Raw genomic sequence first — 14,933 nt, forward strand, 5'->3', positions numbered from 1 at the left:
CTGCTATTTTAATGATTTTCTTACAATCCCAATTATTTTCTAAGTCAATATCATTCATATCAACAGCAAACATGGGGATTTTGTTACCTGTAAAGGTAATACCTCAAGTGTAGACAGAGACCACATGTGCTAAGGGGGAAGGGAAGAAGATGAAACAGTAGCATTCCTGAACTGGAATTGGTAGTTTGGGTCCTTGTTGGAGGATTAAATGACCGCCTGAGAGTGATAGCTTGACTTTTGAGTGAACTGAATTTAAATGAAGCAGAGCTATGCTACAGCTTCTCTCTTTTCCTCCAGAGTCAACAATCCAGTGGCAAGACAAGAATCCAAGACTGGAGACTACTAGCAGCTTCTAAGTCAGTAAAGAAAGGTAGAAGTTTGGTGGGCCAGTGGGTTGTGGGAGACTTTGGTGACAAGTTTTACAGCCAGGTGGTATAGTTAAAACTTGGCCTGAAGTTAGGAAGAACTAATCTTCCTGAGTTCAAATCTGAACTTAGACATGTACTTAGCTGTGTGACCCTAGATAAATCACTTTCTCTTGCTCACTTTAGTTCCTCAAGTATAAAATGAGCTGAAGAAGGAAATTGCAAACCATTCCAGTATTTTCTCAGAGAAAATCCTTGAAGGGATTGTGAAAAATTGGATATGATTGAAATGAATGAACAACTTATGTCCCACTGACTTGTCATATCTTATGAGCTAGACTCTATTTTGAAAACAGTAGGGAAATAAGTATATGTGAGTAATGGCATGCAGTCAGGTTTCAGTGCTACTGTTCACTTTATTTCTTTTTTATATATAACATGAAAAAGGAAACACATTTTCCTCTCATGTGTAAAACCCAAATATTCCAGCTCAAAAACTATTTAATGAAAACAAAAAGTAAATTTGACTTTTTTCAAATAGAAAAGTGAAAGACCAAATATAAAAAAAATTAAAGTTAAAAAAATCTTTACATTTCATTATTTTATGTTCTTAATGTCAACAGAGGCAAAAATTTTTTAAAAAGTTATTTGAACCATAAAAGTACTTTTTTCTATAAAAAGTGTTTTGCCTACCCAAAGAGGGTCAAAGTATTTTGAAAATAATCCCTCCCCCCAGTTCATTGCAAATAATAATGTTCAGCTTTCTTTGCAACTTGAGTCACAAAGAGGAAAAAGAAATCATATCTTATAGAGGAAACACTTTTAGAAAGTGTTTGGGTTTTTTAAAACTGTTGGACATGAATGAGATCTGATATCATTCTGTTTGAAGACTGCTTCATCCAGATCCAACTCTTTGCCATTAATTTTCACGTCCATGCATCCATTGTAAAAGATATTCACCAGTGTAGCATTGACAGGAACATCTGTACAAAAAAAAATAGTGGACTTGTAGCATTCTATTGATTTTCCAGATTAGTAAAAACATTCTAACGTTCTATTTCCAAATCACTTGCTTAACCTCAAGGAAGAATCAGCAATTTAGCATAAAATATATTTATTAATTACATTTATAAATATTATCTTCTCCATCTATACATATCAGAATAATCTGATAAATTTGATCAAAGTAGAAAATGCAGCACATGCTTCTCTGGGACTTTTTTCCTAACTAATTAAATTCTGTAGAAGTAAAGTAGTCAAACAATGAAATACTTTCTTTAGTTTGAAAAACAAAATGTGGAAGCTTTTTAAAATATCTGGAAATCACTGTTCTTATACTTGGTTAGGGTTGGAGAAGGAAAACAGATTTGCCAAGTTTCTTTAAGCTGTATTTTCTTGCTGACCAAATATATATTAAAAATTTGGTTGCAAATCTATCATATTCTTAAAGACAAGCAGTTCTTTTATTCTGCGATTAGTCTTAGGACTAATTTAAAGAGTTTTTTTTCCTCAATCTTTTATCTTCTCCCCTTTTTTCAGTTTCATCAATAAATTATGTATTTAAATGATATTCATGGCTCCCTCAGAGTTCACTTACTCTTTTTAAATACTCTCCAACTACTTTTTCTTTTGACACACTATGTCATTATCACAGTGAAAATATCTTTTGTTTCTCTTCACATTCTTCACCTTCTTCATATTCTGTTTCTGAGATGAACTTATCTGTACCTACAAAGTGTTCTGCCAAGTATAATGTAGCTAACATCCTGTTCTGATTCTCTATACATGAGGATCTTGTAATACTGAGAAGACTGGCACATGTGTGAGTAGTTCTGATGCTGATTTAGCAGAGTGGGCAATTTAGTGTTTTTTCTGCAATAGAAGGCAAAGGTTATGTTTAAAAATTCAAAGCAATTCTAAAATTAATACATCTCAAGTTTAAACATTAATAATAGCATTATTACTTTTATTTATCTTAACATTTAAATTATCACTGTTTATTTTATTTGTATAATTATAATTCATTAACATATAAATAATTTAATAATATAATTTGTTTTATTTTAATAACTATATAATTATATTTTATAAATTTAAAATTTGTAGTAATTTTATTTTAATAATTTATAATAAACGTATAATAAAAAATAAACTTATAATTTATTATAATTATAATATTGAATTTAGTTTCCTGACTCAATCCAATTTTTTTTCAAAGCATTATGCTATAATAACTAACTTTTCATTATACACTAGCCTTTAAATCAACTCATAAAACAAGTTTAATATATCTTCTTTTGTGCTTTTTTATTTTGTTCTACCTCTCTAAAAGTCTTCATTATATTAAATGAAATAGTTTCATTTAGTCATCTACACATAAAAGAAATATACTTCCTACTACAAAATGTATGATCTAAAAGTTATATCTTTTTCCAAAAAGAAAAAAAATTATTATATCAAGCTAATTCATTAACTTACAAAATAATAATATTATGTTACATCTAAACAAAGTACATCATATATATGAAAACAAAAAACAAATTCTTTTTTTCAATTAATCAAATACTGTGAAACATGCTTAGTTTTCATGAGATTATGGACACTAAAATAACCAGACTGATTCTGTCTTTTTTAATTGATCCTATTTATTGTTAATTTATTTTTTTCTGTTAAATAAACCATAATTCTTTGTTTCGGAACTTAATTCAGAAATTTCACTGGCTTTTAATGAGGTTAGTTTAGAAGTCCAGTTAGTTAGAAGTCCAGAAGTTATTCACTTCCCCATTCTTCAGTCAAGGAAATCTGTTACCTTTGAAGCAGACAAATAAACATCAGGGAGTCTAGCCTACTATCTTTACACTAACAAGCTATCCTTCAGGGATGTCTGGTTTGTTATCCAAAATAGTCTGGTTTGTTATCTCAGTCCTTATAGATGTGACTGGTATCAATCTACATTTCTTAGTCATAGCAAGAAAGGATGGAGTTGTTAGCCTCCACTCTCAATTTCCATCCAAATATATTTTTTTCTGTCTATAATGCTAGCCTTCCTATTTTCTGTACTCCTCAAAACTATAAAAGAGAGTTGTTCCCCTCATTTTGAGTTTTAATTTTGCTGGAGAAATTAAGATCATATTTACTGGTAAATTTTTGCTTTACTAATAAATTGATTATGCTTGAAACTCCATGCTTTAGTCTACCTTAATTTTAAGATTTATAATACCATTCAGTGAGTATCAGGTCAACCTCCCAAAAAAGTTATCAAATATTAGTTTACATCTAAAGCAAATGAATCACACCTATAAAAAGGAAAAAAAGGAAAGTTCTTTTTATATAGCTTAATTGAAATTGTTTTGTCATTAGTCTCCATGAAATCATGAAAAAATACACTGAAAAATTTACCAATGACATATTAATAACAAGATAAGAGAAAGGTATAATAGAATTTATAAAATATTTTGCCTTTTCTCATCCTTACAGCTCTCTGCTACAACAATATATTGAAAATAATATCAAATTTTACCAAAAATATTTCAAAAAAATAAATCCAACCTGTATTTAGCTATTGTGTATATATGATGAAAAGATTAAATCTAGGCAAGAGCATGATTAGATGAATTTGTAATTCATTAAGTGTCCAAAAAAACCACAAAAAAGTAGGGCTAAACTATTTGAGATATTTAAAATATAAAATTTATAAGTGATACAGCAAAATTTGAAGAATTGTCACATGATAAGGGGAAATGGACTCTTTTCATGTGACTCCACTGAGTAGAAATAATATTAATGGATTAAAGAGAGAAAGATTTGACATAAGGAAAAACTTCCTTAAGTTGAAACCTCTCCAAAATAAAATGAGTTTCCTCTAGAGGTAGTGAGCTCCCCATTAATAGGAGACTTCAAATAAAAGTTGTATATATTTATATTTGTGTGGAGAAGGCAAAGTTACATATAAGCTTACTTTTGACCTTAAGGACAGGGCCCTTGTCATTCAATCAGAATGACTGACATGAATTAATGAATGACAAAAATAACTAATCATATTATCAACTAGTTCATATTTCTCAGTCTCATACTTCTAGAGTCTCTGGGATTGTAAGGTTTTAAAGAAATACCTGGAAGTCCACCCAAATAGGTAGCTATTTTCCCCAACATTGCTTTGTCCAAGATGGCAAGTTTTGTTTTCAGATCTTCATGATAAATAGTTTCTCCTTGAAAACTGTTTGTCAATTCCAGCAATCCCCTGCTGACTCTGAGTTCCACTTTGGAATTCTCATGGGTACACAATTTCTCAACCTCCATCCGAGATACAATGGTATTTTCAATAGTTACTAGAACATCCTGAGAGGCAAGGTGAACACTTGTAAGCAAATATTAATAATAAATTCATTTAGATTAAATATTTAAAATGTTATTGTATTTCTACCAGGGAGATATAGGTGTATGAATATATGTGTGTGTGTGTGTGTGTGTGTGTGTGTGTATCAGATACTTTAAAAAGAAAATTTCCTCATGACAGTGATAAAATGTATTAACAATAAAATGCCTTAGAAATCAATCTACAATGATTTCCAAAAACTCAATAAGTCAATAAAATTTGTATCTATTAGTTCATTGCAACTCAACAAAATGTACTTAGGTAATGATAGACATAAAAATGAAAATATCATAGTCCTGACCCAGAAGGCATTTTAAATCCATTGAGGTTAAGCAAAGGAATAAGACACTAGATTGAATGTTATAAGGGCAACTAAGAACCCCCCACAAAAAGCTCTAAGAGGGAAGCATCAGTTTTCAGTTGTGAAAATCAAGGAATTCTTCAGACTAGATGTAGTTAGACTTCGCAAGAAAAAAATAAGCATTTCAATAAGTAGAGACTATAATAGTTGTGTTCTAGGTTACATATTTGAGGCTTAAGTGACAATAGAAATAAGTGAAACTAAAGTCAGAACAAAGGAAAGATTCTTTTTTGGCCTCCAAATGTATAGTATCTTCAAGATAACATTATTGGCAAAGGCCTGAATATGTGGAATGCTTGCTTAAAAAACCTTTATTTTTAGTTATATCCTTAATAACAAACATACATTTTAAAGGCATACTTCTTTTTTTGATCCATTTAAATATTTTTATCCATAATAAAAGATATAGACACATATCCTCCTTCTAGTTAACAATACAGAATTTTTAATCAATATGTTTTTGTTTCAAAGTTACCCTTGAAAAACCTTGTATTCCAAAATTTTATCCTTCCCTTCCCCCACCCTCTCTTCAAAGACAATAAATAATTCTCTATATATTAAACATGTACAGTTCTTATATATGTGTGTGTCTGTGTTTCCACAATTATCATGCTGCATAAGAAAAATCAGAACAAAAGACCATTGGAATTAGCCTGAATTATCTCATTATTAAAAATAATTGATCATCCCATAATCTTATTGCTGCAGTATACAATGTGTATTTTGACTGAAAATTGTCTGTTCATATCCTTTGACCATTTATCAATAGAGAATGGTTGTATTCTTATAAATTTGACTCAATTTTCCTTAGGCCTTTATTAGAACCCTTGGATATAAAGAATTTTTTCCAGTTTTCTGCTTCCCTTCTAATCTTGTCTGTATTGATTTTATTTATACAAAACCTTTTAAATTTAATATAATCAAAATTAGCCATTTTGTATTTCATACTTTTTTAAAAAATTCTTCTTTGGTTTTCCTTCTTCATGGATCTGAGAGATAGACTATCCTTTGTTCTTCTAATTTACTTATCATATCACTCTTTATGTCTAAATCATGAACCCACTTTGAATCTTATCTTGATATGTTAGATGTTGATCAATATAAAGGCATGGTTCTTACAAGCCAGTGGTTCTATGCTAGAATAAATGTCTAATTTTTTGAATGTAAAATTCACTTCCAATACCAAATCATAATTAGTAGTCTATGTTACTGGTTCTTTGAGGAAATATATTTTAAGAAAATTAGTCAATGTAAAACATATTTTGGCAGAAGGAGACATTGGCTTATATTTTATGTATATAGGTCTCATATATACAGAAAAATCATAAGATAAAGACATTTTTAAAAGTTGTAATCAATATTAGAAATAATTCTAATGGGAAAGATATGCATTTGCCCTTCTTCAAATATAAAAACTACATTAAGTTCTTTGAGTGTATATAAACAATTTGTGAAAGAAAAATGTAGTCTGAATATATTAATCAGTTTTGTTCAAAGAAATAAAGGATCTTTAGTAGATGAATAAAGTTGTTATTGCTTCACCTTTTCTTTTTAGCAATATACATTTTTCTTTCTAAAGCTTTATAATTTGCAGTACTTTCTGAAAGCTTTTAAAAAACATTTTGAACATCTCCTAAGTCAATTTCTCCATGAACATCTACTTTAACATGCCTTCTGCTGTCAGTAAGTATCTACTATGCACAAAGCTCAGAGTGAAATGTTAGACTTTAACAGAGGCAGTCTGATATGATTTTAACCTCTACATAAAACCTAAACATCCTTCCACTGAAACTGCTAGCAAGTGGCCAAAGAATTGTTTTAATTATCTCTCTTTCTCATCTTCTACCCTTACCTGATGAGATGTAAAAGTATCAAAATCTGGATAGTAATTAGGAAAGAGAAGGAAAAAACTTCATAAAACTAAGTAGGCAGGCTTAGAATCATTAGGAGGAAGTTAAAAAGATTAATTTTATTCTCAGTGTAGTGTTTCAAAGAAACTGCATGGAGCACCATGACAAATGTTGGTTCAGGAAATTGTTGAGTATTTAATCTTGGATATTTAAGCAAAAAATTCCAGTTTCATTCCTATTCTCTCTAGACCCTGATGCCTTGCACTAGTCTACCTTTCAGAATTATTCAGATAAAATGGAGGCTAATTTATCCACTTAAATACATCAGTTGAATATCAATTCATGTTTTTTACATCTCAGGCAAATGATAACATAAAAATGGAGACATCGTATATTTTTAAAATCAATTCATCTTTCAAACAGAACAAGCTAGACATAAGACATAAGTACATGAATTTACAAGTCCAAAAGACTACAATTGTTTTACTTCTTCCTTTTCCTCCCCCCAAATTCCCTCATAAAGCACAAAAGCCAGGTTATCATAACATTGAGGCCAGAATGCCTTTTATAGATGATACTAGTTTAGCCAATGGCAAGTCTAAGTAAAATTAATTAATAAACCAAACAAAAAGTTTTTATTAAGTTCCAAATGCCTGTGACTATGCCGAGTCTTAGAGATATGAAGACAAAAATGAAATTGCTTGTTTTCACGCAATTTACATTCTATCGGGAAAGGCAACATGTGAAAAGAATATACAAAATATAAACAAAATAAACACAAGGTAATTTTGTCAGGCAATATTGTGTAGTGGATTAAGAAGTAATCCATTTCTTATAGTTAAGATTATTATAATAATCATATAATAATTCTAAGAATTATTGAATCATGAAATTAAAATCATGAATTTTAATTTATGATCATGAATCATGAAAAAACAAGTTTATGTCTTTCCTTTTACACATGACAACTGAGTAATTGTACACAAGTCCCTTAAACTCTCAAGAGTTCCCCAACAACTTTGTGAGGCAGTTTCCTATACCAATGCAATGAAATCCCAGCGTTGATTCATTCCCCACCCCATCCTGCCAAAAAAAAATGCTGTTTAGATTCTTGTGTTTGATTCCCGGTTTCTATCTGGGAATAAAAGGACCCTGGATGCTAATTTTGCAATGGGACAGAATGTTAGTCTCTGGGTGTCTTATGGCCAGAAGAGAAGATGATGTATTTACCATCCCCACCAGCTTTCTATTACATTTTAAGAGGAAATGACAAAAATATGACTCCACTCACTCTTATCTCTATTAAGTCTCCTTCTTGATCACACAGCCTTTCAAGTTTCATGATATAAATGGACAGAAATATGGTAGATTTGGAGAATCAATTTGCATAAGGCCAAATATATAGTTTATGGCCTGCTTTAAAAGAGTGGAACCAGACCTTCATTCCAAATGTCTTCCCTGTGAATCCTTTTTGAATCTTAAGTATTCATTATAGTCCCTTGGAAATAAGAAATAAGTAATAAGTAATTATGATAATTATAATTATGCTATTAATGACCAGTAGGAAGCATTTGTGTATTTGAGTTAAGTATGGCTAAAGAGATAAGAATGGCTACTTTAATTAAATTTCCTTTGCCCTCCCAGTGTTTTGATGAAGCATAGTTTATTTGTTTGTTTGCTTATTTGTTTGTTTATTTTTTTTAATTATAGCTTTTTATTTACAAAACATATGCATAGGTAATTTTTCAACAATGACTCTTGCAAAATCTTCTGTTCCAATTTTTCCCCTCATTCCCCCTACTTCCTCCCCTAGATGGCAGGTAGTCCAATACCTGTTAAATATGTTAAAGTATATGAATAAATCCAACACATATATATATATATATACACACATATATATATATATATATATATATACGTATGTGTATATATATATACATATACATATATATAATGTATGTGTATATATATATATACAAAATATATATTTATACAGTTATCTTGTTGCACAAGAAAAATCGGATCTCGAAAGATAAAAATCTGAGAAGGAAAACAAAAATGCAAGCAAACAATAATAGAAAGAGTGGAACAGCATTGTTTATTTAGAATAAAATTACCTGGAATTCTGAGGAGCTGGAATCTACCAAGGACAATGCAAGAGGAACTGTATCCCCGGACACCAAGGCAAGCATGACACCAGTGCCTGCAGATGGCCGGATGGCCAAGGTCACATTTATCTGCCAGCCTTCAGCACTGACCACATTATCTGATCCAAAGGAAGCAAGCAAAAGGAGAGAGAGAGAGAGAGAGAGAGAGAGACAGAGAGAGAGAGAGAGAGAAAGGAAGAGGGAAAGAGAAAGAAACAGGCATGAAGACATTAAATGGCTTGGAAGGTGACTAAAAGTATCAGTTTATTACCCTAAACCTGTTTTACTCCCATCTTTGTATAACTTTGTATAAGTGAAAGAATTTGCTTTTAACAAATCTCAGTGATCAAAAGATCCCTTAGTTCCCCCAAAGGAAAAAAAAATTAGAAAAATCCAAAGTGCAAAAATACAAAGCAAATCTGATATTTTATTTTATTTTTATTTCTTTTTTGTTGTGGTGGTTGTTTTTCACTTCCAACAATAGCATTAGCTTTTCTTTACTGACTTTTAATAACTAAATGCTTTGCACACTGATTATGATGCAAGAAATTTTGAATATTGACCCATTTTATAGGCTGCTGTCAGGAAAAAAATGTTTACTATTTCATATTTCTTTTTTTTCTGATTAAGAATAAAATAAAGCTCTGGTTTCTGAACCTTCCAGGGGATAGAACAAAGCAGGGTATGGTGGTGGAATATAGGATTTGGAATAAGGATATGGAGGAGTAACAGTAACTTAATAGAGAAATGTTCTAAACATACTATTCTGTTTTATAATTAGCACAATTTCATGCATCAGAAGCAAAGACAGTCTTCAAGGTGAAATCAATTCAATTCAAGTAGCCTTTATTAAGCACCAATGCTATTCAAGGCTTTGTGTCAGATACTGAAATTATAGAGAGAAATTAAGATCTTTATTCTCATGAAGCAGAACAGACAACTATATTAAATAAAGTGAACAAAAAGATGAAATATAATAGACAATGTTGTCAGTGAATGATTACAGCAAAAGCATATAGTTTTTTTTAAAAAGCATATAGTCTTCATTTTTGCCACAGTCATTTTATTACACCACTTTACTTAATTATTTGTGGAGTTATTCTCCACCAGTGAGAAAGGAATGAGGAAGGCAGAGATTGAGTGTTTGTTATTCAAAAAAGAATAAAAATATTTTAAAGAATATACAAATAAACAAGAAAAGCAATTACATGTAAAGTAATATCTTAGAAAGAATTCTGGATTTGGAGTAAGAGAACCAAAGTTCAAATTCTAATGCTGCCTTTTACAGTGTGACCTTAAATAAGTCACTTCCCTTCTCTGTTTTTCAGTTTTGTCACTGAAACTGGGAGGTTTGGGAAAAACCAGGGAATTTTTAAACATTTTTGGCACCATGGAAAAGCCTGTAGGTCCCTCAGAATGATATTTTAGATATATAAAATAAAATATATAATTATAAAGGAAAGCAATTATGATAAAATAGATGTAATTTTCCCCATAAACCTCTCTCTCCAAAATATATAACCACAAATCCTTGGGAGAGGGCTCATGGACTCCATATTAAGAGCCATAGGATTAAACAATTACTAAGACACTTTTCAATTCTATATCTTATGATCCTATCACTCTGTATATGAATAAAATTTTCCTCCTCAAATATTAGTACTTCAAAAAATCTCAGACTTCATTAGTGTGAATCCTAAGCATTATCTTACCTTAGTAGATGATTTCATTAGTTTTGGGACCAAAAATCTTTATTATTTGCTGGCATCTTTTAATGATACCTCTTCATCTTGATTGTTAATCTCCATCTGAGATTAATATAATCTCAGATAACAACCCAAGTTTGCCTCTACACCATTGTAAATCATTAGATTAAGATTAAGTATTTTTAAGCTTCAAAAAAGTTCCTTCATAAATAGTTTTCTAATCTCAAAGCAGGAATATACTAGAATTCTGCTACAAAGCTGATCTATTAGCTAGGAATCTTTAAATATAAATATAAGAATATATGATTATAGTTTTTAGGTCATTTGGTATCAGTTATTAAAAGAAGGTAAATTACAAAGATATATGTAGCATCAATAATAGAGCTTAAAATGCACAAATTTCTTTAACTCTTTAACTCAAGAAAGAGAATAACTTACTATAGTCAATGTCAAATTGGGCAACTCCAGAACCAGGATAGTAGGAACCTTTTTCCACGGAGGCCAAACAATGTTTATTTTGTTTTTCTTGAATAATTTCTTTTACTTCTGAAGCTCCTTGATTCATCAAGTTCCATCCACGAATACATCCATCTAAGCGAGGGTTAATCTACATAAAAGTTGGCATAGAGATCAATGAGTTAATTTTTCAACACATCTAAGTTGAACAAAGTAAGCAAAATACTGGCAATATATTTGTTTGACTATACTAAAACATTACAACATTTTAGTCATTCTAAATTATTAAAAGATAGTTTCATTTAGCTAAAAATGCCAACAGAAATATTTTTATTCCTTCTTTCCTACAGAAATTTGAGTTTTAAAAAACTATTTAGCACTTGGTTACATAGATTTGCAGTATATAATATCATTGTAACCTCCTCCTACCAAGATCAATTGATAGTAATTGATGGTGTTTAATCAGAGATGATGATGTTTTAAAATGTCAACAACTTGTGATATCTTTATGAAACATCTTCCTCTTCCTCTGATGGATTCAGAAAGGATTATACATTGGCTGAACTGAAAACTGGTTACAATTCATGGAGCTTTTAAAAAGCTAAGTCGTGAAGATGGAGTCAACAAAGTTCTAGAGTTGGAAACAGTTTAGACAGGATTCAACAGTAGGTTAGGATGTCATTTGGTTGAAGGAATGGATTTTTTTTCCCTTCACCCCCCTACAATCTGCAAGAACAATGTAGCTATTCTCCCAGACATCTATCCTTATACTGTAAAGTCAAATTAAGAGAGTTTAAAGCATATTGAGAAAAAGACACATATTTCTGACATACAAATACATAAAATACAAATGCAAAAAAATCACTCAAGATAGCTCCAACTCTAAGAAAACAGTAAGGAAGGACTAATTTGCTGGTCTATTTATCACAGGATTCAGAGGCAGCTTTACTGCTTATAAATGCAGCACCTTTTCACAAAATAATAATGACTCTCCTTATGAAATGGCAGTTTATATTAGCTCAAAATCAAATTAAAATTTCTGCAAATAAAGAAAATGTTCATTCTCCCCTCCTAGTTCTGATCTTGACTTTTCCAAACTTGAAAACCACCCTTCAGCTGCTAGGTCTCATTCATGAGTTTTCACCAGTGCCTGGAGCCTTCTTTGCCGGATATATAAAAATACACTTATGGCCTTCTCACCCATCCATATCAATCTGCCAGGCCAGTCTTTTCTCCTGGAAGTCAATTTTCTCTAGAGCCTTCCTCCCATTCTACACAGTTGCATCTAATTTCCACACTTTGTCTTTTCTCTAGGTTTTAGTTCTCTTTTGCATGATGTCTTCTCCATTATAATGAAAACACTTTGAAGGCATAACTGTCTTTTTCCTTGTATTTGTATCTTCAGTACTTAGCACTGTATCTGCATTTAATACTAGTGAGCATTAATAAATTAATGATTGTATCATTTCTTCCTAACTATGTTTTAAAGACATATTATGATATTAATTTTTCTGCAAATATTTCATAAACTATTATTTTTGATATTTAAATACTTTTGAAACAATTAAAGGACTAAAAGTATCTGAGAGGTAAGAGGTACTAAATGTTATGATGTTGAATTATTACCAATTTTATAAGACCATTTTCCATCATCCGAGGTAATCCGGCGAAGTATACTTTAGTTTCCAAAAAACCATTATTAGGTTTGAAAAGACGTCCAGGGCTGTTTATATTCATAACTGCTTCTTTGGCTATTTTAACACTTATGCTATTTTCTAATTCTTCAACAGACACCTAGAATCAAACATTTTGAAATGTTGGGTTTAATAAATTAAATAATTTAAGGGCAGACAACAAAACAAGTTAAAGCAATAGCATTTGATCACAAATCCAAAGCAATGAGTAAAAAGATAGATTAAAAACATCAGTCTGCATAGAATATATTTTAAAATCCCAGTGTCCTACAAAGTATGGTATAAACAAATGAAACAGATTATATTGTAGAATGGGTAAATTATATTTTTAGTTATTGTTTACATATATCTTTGGGGCTTTTGAGGGAATAGGACATTTATAAAATATAAAATACTTATCTAATCAGTGAATTAAGAATAAAATTTTAAAGTAAAGGAGAATTGGCACTTCAAAAGCCCTATTACATAGAATATATGTAATATGCACATATAAAAATACACATATATGCTTTTTTTCACTTCCAGGAAATTCAAGTTACAACAACAAAAAAATCTGAAAGCTAATTATCTTTAAAATGATTTTGTTTTTAATTAGGTTTTCAATTGTTTTTGATAACAAGATATTAAACATTTGTCCAATTAGTGACTTAAGAATAAAATTTTAGAGTAAAACAGAATTGACATTCAAAAGTCCTGCCTATTATACAGAATAGTTATTTATATATGTGTATAATACATATTTTTCCATTTCCAGGAAATCTAAAGAAATTCAAATTACAATGTATCAAAAACCTGAAAGCTAATTTTACTTAAAAGGATTTCATTTTTAATTAGGTTCTTTCAATTATTTTTAAACTTTTGTTCAAAAGTTGCTTTTCTATCAAGAAAATTGAGAAAAAGTTATCTATGCAAATTAATTACAAGAAATTTATGATTGCTTCATGTAAAAATTATATAATGAATATCAAAAGCTTTCTTATATTGTAAGTAAATTGGCTGGTTTTTATGTATGCTATTTTAATGATCACCTCTTATTCTATATCACAAAATTATTCCAAATAATTGATTTTAAATTGAATTTCTTTCATTTAAAATGATTTTGTGAACTTTAAAATGTATATTAAGTTTCTTGATTAAAGCATACTCTGTAGTATAATTAATATCAATATTTTAAAATTAATTTATGAACTACCCTTTCGAAGTATATATATAAAATGATTGTTTTATTTGACATATCTTTCTATCCCAAAGAAGTTCCTATGAAACATTCTATAGCATAACTTACTAAGCTGCCAAATTTATAAATCAGTAATATGTTACAATATAATACTAGTCAAAAAATGTGAAAGACACTACAAATCAAAAGTTATATATAAATTACTAAAAAGCTTAATGTAAACAAAATAGGTGCAAACACATTAGAATCTATCATATTTAAAAGTTTCTGAACTACTTTTTGATATGTGTTTTTTAACACTCAATCTATTAGAAAATAGTATTTAACCCCAGAAAGAGATTCCTCTAAAAGTAGACAATATCATTTCATTTTCACAGGATGAGTTAGTAGCAGGAAGTATAAGAAAAATACAGTATTGTATATTATTCCACACCATTCAGTATTATGTCTCTAATAAGGGCCAAGTCTTGAGAGATTGTAATAAATGTCTTCTATAATCTTGATTTCACAGATTTAGAGAGAAACTCTGAATATTTCTAACATTCTTTACCATCACTTTTCCTTTCAAACTTGAGTATAATCATCTGTAATATAGGGCTAATAATAAATGTACTGCATTTGTCAATATGTTTTGTAACAATTCGCAACCCTTTAAATGCTATAGAAAGGTAACTTAGTATTATCTCCTGATTCGTGACCCAAACTTTTCCTATTAATTCAATTCCACAAGCATTTATTATGTGTCTACTATGTGCAAAGCACTATGCTAGGTATGATGACATCATTCCTTAAAATTATGTAG

General features: G+C 30.0%; 1 protein-coding gene across 2 annotated transcripts in view; it reads right to left on the reverse strand.

Moving 5' to 3' along the window:
- Positions 1-761: 761 nt before the first annotated feature.
- Positions 762-14,933, reverse strand: part of PROS1 (protein S) — a 109,968-nt gene continuing 95,796 nt past the window's right edge. The window contains exons 11-15 of one of the 2 annotated variants that reach the window (XM_051984376.1): positions 12,887-13,054; positions 11,243-11,411; positions 9,069-9,217; positions 4,478-4,703; positions 762-1,348 (exon numbers count right to left, since the gene is read on the reverse strand). In XM_051984376.1, coding sequence (XP_051840336.1) covers positions 1,188-1,348; positions 4,478-4,703; positions 9,069-9,217; positions 11,243-11,411; positions 12,887-13,054 — 873 coding nt within the window. In that variant the 3' untranslated portion in view covers positions 762-1,187. The remainder of the gene's footprint in view (positions 1,349-4,477; positions 4,704-9,068; positions 9,218-11,242; positions 11,412-12,886; positions 13,055-14,933) is intronic. The other variant, XM_051984377.1, reaches the window with a different exon arrangement.

This window comes from Antechinus flavipes, chromosome 3, assembly GCF_016432865.1.
Source record: "Antechinus flavipes isolate AdamAnt ecotype Samford, QLD, Australia chromosome 3, AdamAnt_v2, whole genome shotgun sequence".
Taxonomy (NCBI): Eukaryota; Metazoa; Chordata; class Mammalia; order Dasyuromorphia; family Dasyuridae; genus Antechinus; species Antechinus flavipes.